The sequence below is a fragment of the Fukomys damarensis genome, unplaced genomic scaffold (assembly GCF_012274545.1).
Source record: "Fukomys damarensis isolate Sample0158 unplaced genomic scaffold, DMR_v1.0_HiC HiC_scaffold_5, whole genome shotgun sequence".
NCBI lineage: Eukaryota > Metazoa > Chordata > Mammalia > Rodentia > Bathyergidae > Fukomys > Fukomys damarensis.
Genome location: NW_022900917.1, coordinates 73,387,868 through 73,402,652, shown reverse-complemented (window position 1 = coordinate 73,402,652; position 14,785 = coordinate 73,387,868). Strand labels below are relative to the sequence as shown.

The following is a 14,785-nucleotide window of genomic DNA, read 5'->3' as shown; positions in this document are numbered from 1 at the left end:
GAAATCCCCAGAAACAACTGAGAGAACAATTTTGGGGTTAATTCCTCATTCCATAACAATCACGATGTTTGTGTCTCCGCTGTGCTTTGAGGAGTTACTTTGTGTCTTGGCAGTGCCTCCTTCCTGGAATGGTACACCTCTGACACTGTGGTCCAACGTGTAACGCTGTATATGAGTCTGAGACAGCAAATGATGTAATTGTGTTAAGATTATATGCAAAGTAGGGCCGTGGATTTAGCTCAGTGGTGCCACTGCCTGTCTCACAATCCTCAGTACAAAAAAAAAAAAAAATTATATGTAAAGTATGTAAGCTTTCTGTGAGGAGCTCATAATTTGTGACAACTAATAGTTTCCCTTTCATTTGGATGGGCTCTGAAATGATGTAACTACATCCTTTATCTGTAGCAGTTACAGGGATAGGTTTTGGAATCAGGAAGATGGGACTCAAACCCTAGCCCTGTAACCCAGTGGAAATGTAACTCTGAGTAGTGTACTTAACTTTACGAGCCTCCATTTCCTCACCTATAAAGTGGGTTTACTGAGAAGAGATTGTACTTCATGGGGCTGTTATAATATCATATTAGAATATAATTATAATATACTTATCCCAAATACTTGCCTGTATAATGTGTCCAAGTTGTTAGGAGCTTTTAATATTTTACTTTAAAAATGATCTGACAATACAAACAGGGAAGGCATTGTCATCCATCGTGTACCAAGAGCCAAACTGAATAGGAATCCAAATGCTCTTAAACTGGTTTCGTCCAGTCTCTGCCTCCCCGTGTTTGTCAGCGTTCTGCAGGATTGCATCACTTCCGGGTCCTCTATCTATAGCATCCGGCAGGGCCCAGTTCATCCAGGATCAGGCCTGCCCACGCCTGCGCTTGCTCCCTGCTTTCACCGGTTTCCCTGTGTGACTCAGAGGCCTCTATTTTTAATAAGGGCTGAATGATGCCCATTGATGCTTGGTACACGAGAGCGTCCAGTGGGAGTGTGTATAATTATACATCTCCAGAGTGACGGAGGCGGTTATGTAACTGGGTTATTGGGAGATTTCATTCAGCACATATGTGGAAAAGATATGCCAAATACCTCCTCCTCCTCTGAGGCAGGTGAGGACCCTGAATGTTGGACAGGAAGAACAAACAGTCGGATGCCCCCACTTTGTGCCTGATTCACACACAGCCCTAAAGACTTGGGCTTTGTGTGGGCGTCTCCATTTATAGAGAAAGAAGCTATATCTGTATCCAGGGACAGTTTAATTAAATTAAATATCCTGTCACCTACTTCTGGGCCTCCTGGAAACAGGTTCTATGGCTTAGAAGAAAAACTCCAACCCTTGGAACTCAGTACTATTTCTTATGTCTCAGCAATGACACTTCCGAGAATAAATGAAATTGAGATAGCCTCCCAGAGCTGTAAAGAGAAAATAATGTTTCTGTCCAAGTTGGAGAAGACCTGAAAAAGTTCATGTACATACATGCACTGTAGGCACCATGGCTTGGAGTCAAAATGCCCTGGTTCTAAGCCAGGCTTCATTTGGGAGACCTTAGGAAGTTGTCTTCATTGTACTTGTACCTAATCCTTCACCTGTGAAGCGGAGATTCACAAAGTACCTACCTTGTTGAGTTGCGGTATGATTAAATGTGGCTGAACATATATATATATGAAGACCCCCCAGCAGGGGCACAGGCTCAGTCAGCATTACTTGTCACTTTGGGAAAAGCCCGTTGTGAAATGTGGGAACAATAGTATTAGCGTAGCTTTGTCATCAGGCCAGACCCTCCCCTGGTTTGGTGAAGATCAGGAGAAAGAGTGCACTCTGATGCGATTGATGCATTGAGAAAACACTGGGAAACATTTACTTTTAAAATACCAGTGCTGTGTCTTTGGTATGTGTTGCTTTCTCCCCGTCTGCACCTTGTGTTGAAGTGATCGCCTCCCTCTTGGTGCCTTCCAGCCATCAGTCAGCTATGAGTAAATCAGAGCCAGAGGCCGAGTCTCCCTCGTCTCCCTAGGCCTAGCACCCAGCATCTGCACTTTGATCGGGATTTCACCTGGTCATCGCCCCCAGTTTCACACATGCAAGATTCAATGTTTATAATATGTTCAATCCCATCACCTTCACTTACACCCTATTTTTACAAAGTTTTTTTTGTAATTTATTTCATTTTATAGTTAAGTAAAAATGTTTCCTTCGTTCTAAAGTCATTTACTCAAAACAAGATACAATAATAAGTTTTTTAATGTTAAATTCTACCTTGATCTTCCCTTCCTCGCCTCCTGGAGAACCATGTTTTGTGGTTTATCCTTTAATTCTTGTATTAGTACATATTTGCAGTACATAAGGATTACATTTATCATGGAAAGTTGGTACATGTGCATAATACTTCTTAATTCTTTTTTATCCCCTCTTCTACCCCTCCCTCACTGCTCTTTCTAACTCTTGGCTTCCTTCCCATTCACAAAATCTCTATTTTCAATTTTTTCTTTAATTCTGCTTTCTTCCCATCTTCTTTCCCTCCCCTTCTTCCTCCCTCCCTCTGTCTCTTGTTCCCTCATCTATTTGAAAAAGATCTGCTTCCTATGTATTTATCTTCTACTTTGCTCTTTATTATAAATTAAGACAGTGTGTGTGTGTGTGTGTGTGTGTGTGTGTGTGTGTGTGTGTGTGTGTGTGTGTGTTGGTGGGGAGAGTGAGAATTCTCTCCTAGATAAGTAATGGCAAACTACACAATTTTCCTCCCTTGGAATGCACCCATCAAAGTATCGACAAATGTTCTTCATTTCTTTTTATAGCTGTATCACGTTCTATTGTGCTATAGTTTATTCAGCCAACGAAACGAACAATTGAATTATTTCCAGCTTTTGCTACTATAAGTGCTGCTGAATGAGTAACCTTGTGCCTGTGTTGTTTCATATTGTTGCTGTCTACTGAGACTTTTAAGTAAAACAAAAAAATTAAAAAATGAACTGGCTGAACATTTTAAGCCCTTGCATTTGGGACATCTAATGTGTTCAATAGTGCTGTATATTGTTCTTTTTTTGAGATTAGGAAAGTTTTGGAAATAAGGGAGAAAATAGCTTGTGGATTTCTTTCTTTTTTTTTTTTTTTTTTTTTTTTTTTTCAGGGGTTCCAGGGATTGAACTCAGATCCTTGAGCTTGCAAGGCAGGCCACCGAACTGCTGAGCTAAATCCCCAGCCCAACTTGTGGATTTCTTGAAGGGATCCTGATGGTATGGCCACATGGCCTCTCAATTTAGAATTACTTAGAGACAAATAGAGTACAGGAATTGGGTAACTGCTTAGTGGTCACCTATCACAGGTGGCTCTGTGGTTTAAAATAACCAGTTGAGGTTCAGGCTATCTAGCACAGTTCTTTCACACAGTGTCTACAGTAAAGTGGGATCTCAGAAGGAGCTAGTGGGTTTGCAGTACAATTTCCTTGAAGCTGAGGACCTTAGTAGGGAGTGGCTGCACCTCTCTTCAGGATCTTAGTAAAGAGTGGGCTGCATTCCACACTGCTTGAGGAAATTCCTAATTCACTGTCTATTCTTAATCTGTATCCAGATGGCTGGTCACCCCACTCTATCTTAGGCCCTTCCACTAGCTAGCTGTCGTACCCATAAGCTGACTAAATAAGTCATCTTCTACATTTCCTACCCTGAAGAATTATCCATAACTGCCATTAAGAAAGAATGGACAAAGATGGAATCTAGCTGCTTCATGCCAAGAGGAATGCATGTAGGGGAGACAGCAGTCAGGGACTTTCTCCAGGGAGCAAAGTGAAAAGGCCTGCGATAGAAGTTGTGTTGTGCTTTGACACTTATGGAGTTTCTTTCAGAGAATCAGTCGAAGGTACTCCAACAACAGGAGTCCAGCACATTCATCACTGGCTCCACCAGAGTTGGAATTTGACACCCTCGAGGCAAGAAGAAACAAATTTGACCAAGAGATTAAGAATACGTGGCCCAAACAGAAGAACCATAATGCAAAGACAGACTGGGGAAGGAGCCGAGGTTAGGACAGTATGTTATAGGGATAGGAATAGAGATTGTAACCAGCTGGGTTCTGGATCTGCCTGTTTATGGAGTTATCTATAAATCTGATATGTATTTTATTTTTTTAAGATCCTATTTTACATGATATGAATTATATATCTAAAGACAGCACATTTTATTTACTAGTGTACAAGTCCCTCTAGTTTTAGCTACAGGAAGATGGAGAGCTCTCCAGTTTTGAAAGATAATTTTAGCTAAGGAATTTAAAGACTCTTGTTGAGCTTCTGTAGCTGTTACTGTGGCTTTTTTTTAGTCTCACTGCTAGCAGAGGTCAGTGTAGTGACTTTCTATATCTGGCCTACATTTCTGTTACTTTTCTATAGCTTTGGTTACACTTTTCTGCTGGGTGTTTAAGGCCAATTTAAAGAGAGAAATATGTTACTCTCTTGCTATACCTGTATTAAGCTCCCACTATCGAGGTCAGTTAGGCTCTGTGGGCATTAGTTCTGAAACCATGTACAGAGCCTCTTAGCTCCTGCCAGTATCCTGTGCTAGGATGGGTCATGGACTTGCTTGACCACGTGGCTTCTCTCTTTAGTGACTCTTCTTTCTGCACCATGTACACTGTTTGTCTCCTGTTCTCTAGGGTCCGACAGTCTCCCTGCTTAGAAGGCTGGATAAATCACCAGAGTTGTAGGAAAGGCTATAAGAAGGTTATCTCATATCCTGAGTCCTTGTTGACCTTGGAAGACCAGGAAAGACCAGGGCCAAAATATTGGCTGTCCTCTTACCCCAGTCATCCTTTCTTAGCTTTGGTCTCCCAAACTAACACCAAGGAGATAAGTTACACCAGTATTGCAATAGGAGCAGTGGGTTTAGCTATCTTATCTATATATCAAGCACCTTTAAATATGAAGTATGACCAGAAAACTGTTATTTTTTACCAACCATGGTCATCTTAGAAGTCAAACTTTTTTGTACCAGGGATCAAACTCGGAACCTTGTGCTTGCAAGGCAAGCATGGTGCCACTGAGCTAAATCATCAGTCCAAGAAGCAAAATTCTTATAGAATGCTAACAGATAAAATTTTACAGAAAAGATTTGAGATCAAGGCCAACATAGCATTTCAGCATAAAAATCATAATGACATTATAATCCATTGTAGTATAAAATAATTTTTAACTCAGATACCTTTATCTGATTACAAAATGTCAAATGACATAAAGAAACTTTTACCTAATTTGTTGTCTTTTTACCATCATCTGTTACTGTAGTGGCATGTAAGTAGAATGTACTTGTTTATAGATATACTTCACAGGCTATTGATGCCTAATCTTTAATCATTAGACTGACATTGCCTGGGCTAACAGTGTTTAGGTACCTCTAGCTGCTGTAACACAATTACATAATCACATGAGCACAACCTTGAAAACGTGTCCACATCATCTGGCTGGCTATCTCATACTGGATTGCCATGCACTTTCTGTAAGCAAGTAAGAGAGAGCCAGATGCTTGAGCCTGAAAAAGTCTGCCACCATAAATAGCTTTAGCCTGGCAGCACCAGTGGGATAAATTTTTTTTTCAGTTTTGCACCTTTGAAGACCTATACACTAAGGAAACATAAATACATTTAATACACTATGATGTTAGCAATAGTTAGTGTCATAGCTATGAAGAAATCTTTGTCCATATTTACTTAGTTTTTACCCTTAAGAAAAAATTTAGACTCTTTTTTTTCTTTTATTGTTTATTGGTTAATTTTAGGTATACAGTACAATTACATTCATTATGAGGATCTCGTACCTTTACATGACAGGTCTTGGTTCTCATTTTTTTTCCCTTGTCTGTGCCCTCCCTTTACCCCCTCCTCTCCTCCCCATTTACAAACACTTTATTTCCACTTTTTCATTTTGTCATATTTTTTTATTTTCCCTTATTACCTTTCCCTTACCCTTCCCATTTTCCCTACACCTTTAGCCCTTTTCTTCATACTTCACATGGTCAATTATCTCATTAGGACCTTATGTACTATTATAGTTTTTCATACCAGAGAAACTATTCGGTATTTATACATGTGTGACTTATTTATTTCACTTAGGAGTATATAGACACTTTTAATGGGTTAATAGTGTGTAACTACACTGACAAGAATTAAAGGACTCCTTGGAACTCCTGTAAAACTAGGAAATGCTCTTTATACCCAGCATACTCTCTGGGGTATTGTCCAAGGAAGAATTCTTTGTCCCCGTCTCTGTTTCCCTAGGCCTAGAACTTTATTCCCTATTTTTGGTTGGTTCCCAAGACCGAGTTTCCCATGACTCCCTCTAATGGAGGTTTCATACATACCCTGAGATTAAGGCTCTCTTTCTTAAACTCTGGGGTCTAATTCTGGAGGAAAGGAAAGACTGAGTGAGAGGGTCTCCTCACATGGCTAAGCATCCCCACTTGAAGGCAATACCTCGGTTCCCAGGCCAAGGTACAGGAAGAAGGCCTCTCAAGGCTCCAACCTGCCCTGCCACAGGTGTCTACCTATAACATTTGTTTTCTTCCTGCCTTGCCTTAAAGAGACAGGAAGTCTCTCATTTTGCTGGGAGGTCCAGTTGCAGATTTTAACCTACATCCACCATCAGGGATTGTCTGCACTGTACTCATGCTTAGTTTGGGAGCCAGACTTTCTCCCCTGGCAAAAAGAAAAGAAAAGTTGTTGAGCTCAAAAACATTTTAAAGCAGCTACAGGTGCTTTAACCAGTTATTAACATGGATTAAATAGACAGAGGGACACATATACCCAAAACAATTGTATTTAAATCTCATTGTATTCTCAGATATGCTGGCCTTGTTGAACTACAATAACCCTTTTTATAGTTTTACTTTTGTAACTACAAATAGACTAGTCAGAACTCTTCCTATGGGTCATCAATTAACAGAGATCTCTTGTAATAAATTAACAGCAAGAAGGGATTGGGTGATGCCATGCCTGTTTGGCAACACAAGATCCTGAGTTTAATTCCTGTTACCAGGAGTGGGGGGGAAATAAATATATATACACACACACACACGGCAAGAGAATCAGAAGGGCAGAGATAAAATCATCCCAACTACACCAGAGGTTGTAAAAAATACTTTACTGCAGATTGTTTTAGTTACACCTCCAATAGTTGTACTAACTGAGGAAGGCAAGCCAGGATTGGAGAAGGGAACAGAAATAGCAGCTTTTAAACTGAAAAGATTCATAACCTCCCACTCCGAGGGTGGCCACCAGTGCAGCTGCCTTTCTCTGATCCCTTTTTCCTTCTCTTTAGCCTCCTCTTGGTCTCAGCAATAAAAGACCTTAGTGGCTAGTTTGACCAGGGATTCAGTTAGAAATTCATCCTTGAGCATTAATTACCTGTCTGTTTACAGAGTTGAGGGATAGAAGGGTAAATTATGTTAAAGCTTCCTGGAGTCAATGGCTCCTAACCAGAAATAATTAAGAAGCTTGGAATGAATACTTCTCACACTTTCCAGGATACAGTTCTAGAGATGGTGATGTGCTTTCTTGTCTACTCTCCAGTGTCCCAGTCGGGGATTTTCTTGGGACAGACTGACTCCCTCAGAAAAATGGCCTTTCCTTTGTCTCTGATTTCTTGGGCCTTCTGTAATGAATAATATGTAATTCATCTCTGAAGACCTCTGTTGTATGCAAGCCTGCTTGCTTTTCACTAGGGGTTGATGTTTGCTTTAGAAGGAGCGTGATATCTTTTCATGCTCAAAAGATTGAGCTAAACTTTGGATTGTTTCTGTATACTTATTAGGATCATCAGCAAACCTTCCCAAATCCTGTTTGATTTGTTTTAAGTCTATCAAGGAAAAGCACATGGATGCAGAGAACACTGTATGCTTCCCTTTTACCTCCTAAAGAGGGAATACTCCCCTTGTGGAGTTTAATTTGCTTGGGCAACAGCTTGGGTTCCGGAGATAGACCAGAAAGCTTAGCTGAAACTGCCTCAACTTCAGCAGGGCTTTGGGGACTCACAAGTGACCTGGGCTCTGGCCTGCATTGCTGGAGCAGCCTGGGATTGTCTCTTAAAGCAAAAAATACCTGGACAGAGGGAATTCTGACCATTTTCCCTCTCTTACAAAACTGATCTAATGAGTTCTAGTGGGTTAGTACACAGTCCAAAGGTATGCTGGTCAGCATCGAGTTCATGTTTCCCACTCTGAAAATTAAGCAGAGAGAGTAGAGGGGTCCCTTTTACCTGCCCATTTCAGCCAACAGAGTGGGGCATCCCACAGCTCTGACTTAGCCCCTCCAGGGCCAGCAGCAGCCATTGCAGTGGTCTGAGGGAAGTGTCATGGGGCTGGAATACTACTCTTACCAACGTCAACATGCCAACTTCCTCTCGGTCCTTTGGCTTATCTTAAGTGCCATAGAATTTCCAACTCCCTTTAAGCATTTGCTTCCCAGTAACATGTTGTGGGGGTGGGGTGGGGGGAGGGAATGAATCAGTTCCTGGCTTCCTTAATGTCCATTTTGACTGAAACTGCCATCCTCCTGCACATGGATCTCTAGAAAGCTGTTTTCAAATCTGCTGGCCTAAGGACCTGTGCTGGGATGGCCGTACTTCAAAACCCTGTCTGCTCACCCTGCCTGGGGTGCATTGCTGAGGTGGGAGAGTGAGCACACAGCCCTGCCTGGAAGGCAGAGACAAGTTGGGACTAAAGCCTTTTCAGAGTGGGCCCCCCTCCCTCCCCATGTTTAGTAAAACATGCATCCAAAAGAAAGAAAAGAATGAAGTGGCAGGAGAAAGTTAGAGGTAAGAGTTTTTAACAGTGAAAGATGTTTTCTCCTAATATGCTTCCAGTTTGCTCTGGAGCCCTAGCCTCCAGTCTGGAAAAAGAGAGCTGGGAACCTCAAGGGATACAATTGTACCCTCACCAGTGAAAGATCAAACCAGAAAGGAAACTGAGGCAGAGCAAGCTTAACATTCCTCTTCATGGGCAGGGGGAGGTGATCAGGGGCACCTGTCCTTCCAGACTTAAGAATAGCAGCTATGTTTATTGCTATTATCTGGCCAAGGAAATCCCATGTTTTTAAGAGGCATGTTGTTCCCCCTATCAACCCTAGCACCAGGACAATTACGGAAAAGACATGGAGCTCTAAGACTCCAAAAAAAAAACTAAAAAATAAAAAACAAAAAACATCAGAAATATTTATTTCCTAAATGGGATCACTGTAAACAAGAACATATTGCAAAAAGCAAAGGATAATAAAACTCTCTATTGGGGACTTGTATCCTATTAATCTCAGAATCCAGATGAGCCCCCAGAATGTTACTATGTGTTCTGTGTTCATGGTTCCACAAACACCATGGAATGAAGTCCTGAACCAAAGAAGGCGGGTAGGAAAGTTTTATTGGAAATAAAGAGAGGGAGGGTAGTTCCTGTATTTAAAGGATGGGTTCCAAATGGGGTGATATGATTTTAAAGGAAAAAGACTTTGAAATAAGGCTGTCTCTTAGGAAATGATAAAAACTGGTTTGTGAACAAATCTGGACGGAAACTGCCCACCTCCAGTGCAAAGGGAAAGGTAGGACAACAGGCAGCTAATGTGCACAGTGGCTACTCCAAGCCATTCATCTGTAACTTTGTAGTTATTTCCTGTTCTGCTCCCATGTGGTCACTGAATGCAGTGGTGATGAGACTGAGGGAGAGAAAGCCACTGTGACCTAGTCCAGGGATGTGTGTAAATGATGGCCAGACCTCCAAGTCCTACCTGCCTGACTTCAAGTCTGCAGTCCTTCCATTATTAACACATCCATTTCTTGCTTATGGCCTAATAGCTGATGTCCAATTTTGGAGGTAAGTTCAAGTTTTGGCTTCAGCACTAACTCATGTGGTCTTGGTCAAGTTACTTACCCTTGTTTGCTTTGATTTTATCATCTGTGAAACAAGGACTGAGATAACACCTTCCTATTATGGTTGTTGTCTTGGCTGAAGTCTTAGAACAGCCTGGCACATAATAAGGCCCACAGGACTATTAGCTAGTCTTGTCATTCTGATTTACTTGTTGAGTCAACAAATATTCATTGAGCGCCTGTTCTGTGCCAGACAGGTTGCTATGTGGTAAGTGTATGAGTAGGCAAAAATACCGTGGACTGGGCGCCTTAAACAATAGCGATGTGTTTTCTCATAGTTCAGAAGGCTGGAAAGTCTAATAGGGTTTGGTTTGTGATGATGGTTCTCTTTTTGGCTTATAGACAATCACCTTTCTGGGTCTGCACATGGTTTTCTCCATTGTACAGCACACGGAGAGAGAAAGCAGGCTCTCCCAAGTCTCTCCTAGTAAGAGCAGAAGTCTCTCCCAAGGGCTCATCCTCAAGACCTCATCTAAACTGAATTACCTTCCAAATGTCCCATCTCCAAGTACTTTTATTTCAGGAGTTAGGGCTTCTGCATGTGGATTTGAGGTGGGGGCAGGTATGAAAATATTCAAGACATAACAGGAAGGGTATAATGTTGGACAGGTGAAAGGACCCCCGGCCACAGAATGCTTTCTCTAGAGGACACAGGCATTTCCAGATATGTTCACAAATTAGTATAAAATCACAGGAATACTGGTGCCAGGCAGGGTAGCTGGCCATTCCTTCAAGATCTAATCAGCCTCTGATCACCCGGCTTTGGGCAGGTGCCTCCCAGAGTGCACAAATCTGGCTGTTTCACTTGTGCTGAGTCCAGGAGTCTTCCCCACCTCCCCCTGAGAGCCAGAGTGTGGGCTCCCAAAGCTCACCTGCAGCTCCTTTCTCTCCCACAAACTGCAGCTGGAATACACAGCCCGTCTGGACTTCCTCTGGCGAGTACAAGCGAAGGAGGAGATCAACGAGATGAAGGAACTGAGGGAACACAATGAGAACATGCTCCGGAATATTTTACCCAGCCACGTGGCCCGCCACTTCCTGGAGAAAGACCGAGACAACGAGGTGAGCTCAAGCCTGTCAGGCCAGCGGGAAGGGATGGTAGGGTAGTGCATACTTGCTCTCACTGGTCCCAGGTTCTGGGAGAATTCCCCTGTCCTCATGTGAGAACATGAGAGTGAAGGCTGTGCCTGTTACCCGGTGCCAGGCTGCCACTGTAAAGGCCACACATGGCCTGCCCTGGCCCGTTGTACTCCATCAATTAGGTGGATGGGAGGTCTCCATTGTAAGACCAGATGGGAATTTTAAACTGCTATTTGTGTGTGCATTTATATAGGTATAGGCATATTTACTTGTTGGTGCAAATGTGTGTATGTGTGTTCTCACGTGTGGGTATCAGGCAAGTGCACTTCTGGTATACACCATATGAGTTGAAATAAGGTTCTCAAAGAGATATATGAATACCTAGAAGCACTATTTACAGTAGCCAAAAGGTACGGGCATCTTAAATGTCCACCAGTGGATATGCAGATAGACAAAATGTGATGTGTGCATTATGGAACATTATCCAGACTAAAAAGAAAAGGAAATTTTAACACATGCAATAGTATAGGAAAAGCTGCTAAGTGAATAAGCCAGTCACCAAAAAATGTACAAATGCTGTGCGATTCCACTTCTCTGAGACACCTAAAGTATTCAGAATCATGGAGACAGAGGAGAACGGTGGTTGTCAGGAGCTGGAGGGAGGGAATAAGAAACAATTCTTTTCATGGCTACAGAACTTTGATTTTGCAAGACAGAAAGAGTTCTGGAATGGTGGCGAGCAGTGTCAATGTACTTTACACCACTAAACCACTGTGGTTCAGGTATACATTGTATGCCACATGTATTTTACCACAATTTTAAAAAATTGTTAAGTATGTATGTATATATACCACATGAATACATATGACCAATAGATAGACAAATATATCTGTGGATGTGAGGCATGAGTGTGTATATATAACTAACATATTGCCTAGCACTTAGTGGGTGCCTAGAAATGCTCTTTTCACTTAAAACTGTTTTTTTTCTTATTATGTAATGCCTGAAAGGCACTCTGCAAAGCAAGGCAGAAGTCTGGAGTCAAGGTGCTGAGGGTCTCAGGCTCCCTCCAAAGGGTTTGTCAGATTTTTTTTAACCTTTTGCAGCTTCTTGTGGCCCAGATTCTTCCTTGGCTTTTGACCGAATCACTCTAATCTCTGCCTCTGTCTTTCCATGGCGCTTCTTGTTAGGACATGTGTCCTTTCCTCCAAAGACATCAGATTCAGGGCCCATCCTCCTCCAGTGTGACTTCACCTTAATTTGAATGCAACTGCAAAGACGTCATTTCCAAATAAGGTCCCATTGGGATGTTCCAAATGGGAGCACTATTTATCCACAACAAGGGCGAAGGCAAGGTGGCCAGTGATGTGGACGGAAGCTCTGGTGCCCTGTGATGAAGCTTTTAAGTGGAATGGCAGCCTTGAGAATTTTTTAAGCACAGCTTAATCAATCAGCTACAGGTAGAACATGGAAAGGAAGGTCACAAAACCAGAGCCAGTTAACAGATCTTAAAATAGCTCAGGTAAGATCCAAGTGAGGTGGCCTCACAGCCATCATCACCACTGACCCTCAGGCCTGCTAGTAAAGAACTGTGGACAAACATTGTGGTGGGTTTCCTGTGGCTTTATACCTTGGTGCTCTGTGGCTGCACTGGAGAGCTGCATCCCTGTGAGCCAATCAAATTGGAGCCACTCAGAAGCAACATGGCTTGTCTCAGAGACTGGGCAGTCTTTCCAATAATGCATCTGTAAACTGGATTCAACGGGGCATGAGGTAGTGGTGGGAGTGAAACTCCTTAGAAGAGAGGCTGCAAAGACACTGACCCGAGACAAATCTCTTCGGTGAGCCGGTTGGCTGAGACAGGGACTAGTAGGTTGGCTGGTTTGCTGATTTTGTTTTTAACTTGTGGATGTGATGCCTTCTATGCCTTTGAGCATAGAAGGATATCTTACTTACTTTCTCATCCCTGGGACACATTACACAACACCCGCAAAGTAAAGGAGGAGAGGTTTATTTTGGCTCATGGTTTCAGATGTTTCAGTCCATGGTTGGCAGACTCAAATGCAGACATGGCATGGTGGAAGGGCCTGGAACAGAAGAAAGCTGCTCACATCATGGCAGCCAGGAAGTAGAAACAGAAGGGATGAGCCAGGGAAGGAGAAATAACTTCTGGATCACATTCCCAGCAACCTGTTCTTCCACCCACATCCACCTCCTTACAGCACATTCAGCTATGGATTCTTCAGTGGGTTAACCCAGTGAAGAATATAGTACCTTTTAATCCACTCACCTTCCAAAAACCCCACCCTGCACATGAATCCTTTGGGACATTCTGGATTCAAACCCTAACAAAGGAGTTCTCCAGTCTTCCCGTGGATATCCTGCTCCCCTTATTACTTGAGGCACCCTTATAGACTGTGCAGTTTGTGGTCTTTGCCTTGGGACCCTGGAGGGGAGAATGGGGGAGCCCTACTGGGTCTGTTTCCCACCAGCGATACTGAGCAAAGACCAGTGAAAGAGAAGACCAGGGGATGAGTAACAGGCAAATTGAATAATCAGCTCTCGAAGCACTCAAGTCCTGGAGGGTCTCCTGGGTGCAGACCAAAACACTACCCACCCTCCTGGACAGATGGAGTTTTCTGACACTGAGTTCAAGCCTGGTTTCCTCTGAGGTCAGAGACTTTGTAACAGGAGCTTCTTGACAGAGCCAAGAAAGCAGAGAAAATATGATGTGTGTTAGCCATGGCCACCAGATGGAAAGGAGGAACTATATGAACCCCAGAGGGGAAACCGCAAGGCAGACAAAAGGAAAGCTAAGTTTTAACTGAGACACCAAAATAATAAGGTTTCTGGGACCAGTGGGGAAGAGCAAGGCCATATCGATTTCATCCTGAAAGGACGGAAACCAACAAGCAATGCATTCCAAAACCCCGTGGCATCTACTCTTATCCAGCCCAGTCCCCACTGAGCACCATGAATGGCAGCTTCACCTTAATCATATTTGTAAGACATTTCCAGTAAAGGGTCCTATCAGAATTATTAGAAGTTTTATAAATATTTAAGCAATTCGCACTCATCCAGGATTAGACACTGAACTGTTTATGTTGCCAACAGAATCTGAAGAAGAAAAAATGATGAAGCATCATTTGCTGAACACTTACTGCATGCCAGATACTGAGAACAGGCAACTGATGAAAATTATCTCTCATTCACAGCCTTAAGAGGAGAGTCCTGCTAGCCCCGCATTATTAATGAAGAAACTGGGGCCCTGAGAGGTTTGTAACATGCCTCACGTTCTTCAGGCAGCGCTATACCACAAATCTGGGCCCTCCCCACCTGCCATGCTGCTGCCCAAGCTAATCTTGAGGTTGGGCAAGACGAGGGTGTGCATTTGTCCCATGTACTCATGCTCATGTGACAAAGGACCCAGAGAGAAATAAACATAGAAACACAATGCATAAAGAGGTGGCAGTATAGGCAGGACCACCGTGGCCTACAGGCACCCCCAAATTCATGCCCTGTTACTATAAGAGACAAAGGCATTTTCAGCTTCTCTTCTGGCCACAAATATGAACAGTGATACAAGCCTCTGAATATTTGGTGGCTTTTGTGATTTTTTTTCTGGATGACAGCAATTCCTGAATCACTACCTTTTCCTGCTGCACCAGGGCATTTCTCCCAGCCCGTATCCCTGGGGTGACAGTGTGTTTGTGGCCATCAGCTGACCTGGAGGAGGTACTTGGCTGAACTGTGTGCGACTTCATGGGCCTAGCTCAAAGAGGAACAGACAATAGAGCTGCTGGCTG

At 42.9% G+C, this 14,785-nt stretch overlaps 1 protein-coding gene across 1 annotated transcript in view; it reads left to right on the top strand.

Moving 5' to 3' along the window:
• Adcy8 (adenylate cyclase 8) overlaps nucleotides 1-14,785 on the top strand; it is a gene marked incomplete at its 5' end in the record, with an annotated part of 218,698 nt that overhangs the window by 188,236 nt on the left and 15,677 nt on the right. Inside the window, one exon of the mRNA XM_019210479.2 lies at nucleotides 10,803-10,961. Within this exon, the coding sequence (XP_019066024.1) occupies nucleotides 10,803-10,961 (159 nt within the window). The remainder of the gene's footprint in view (nucleotides 1-10,802; nucleotides 10,962-14,785) is intronic.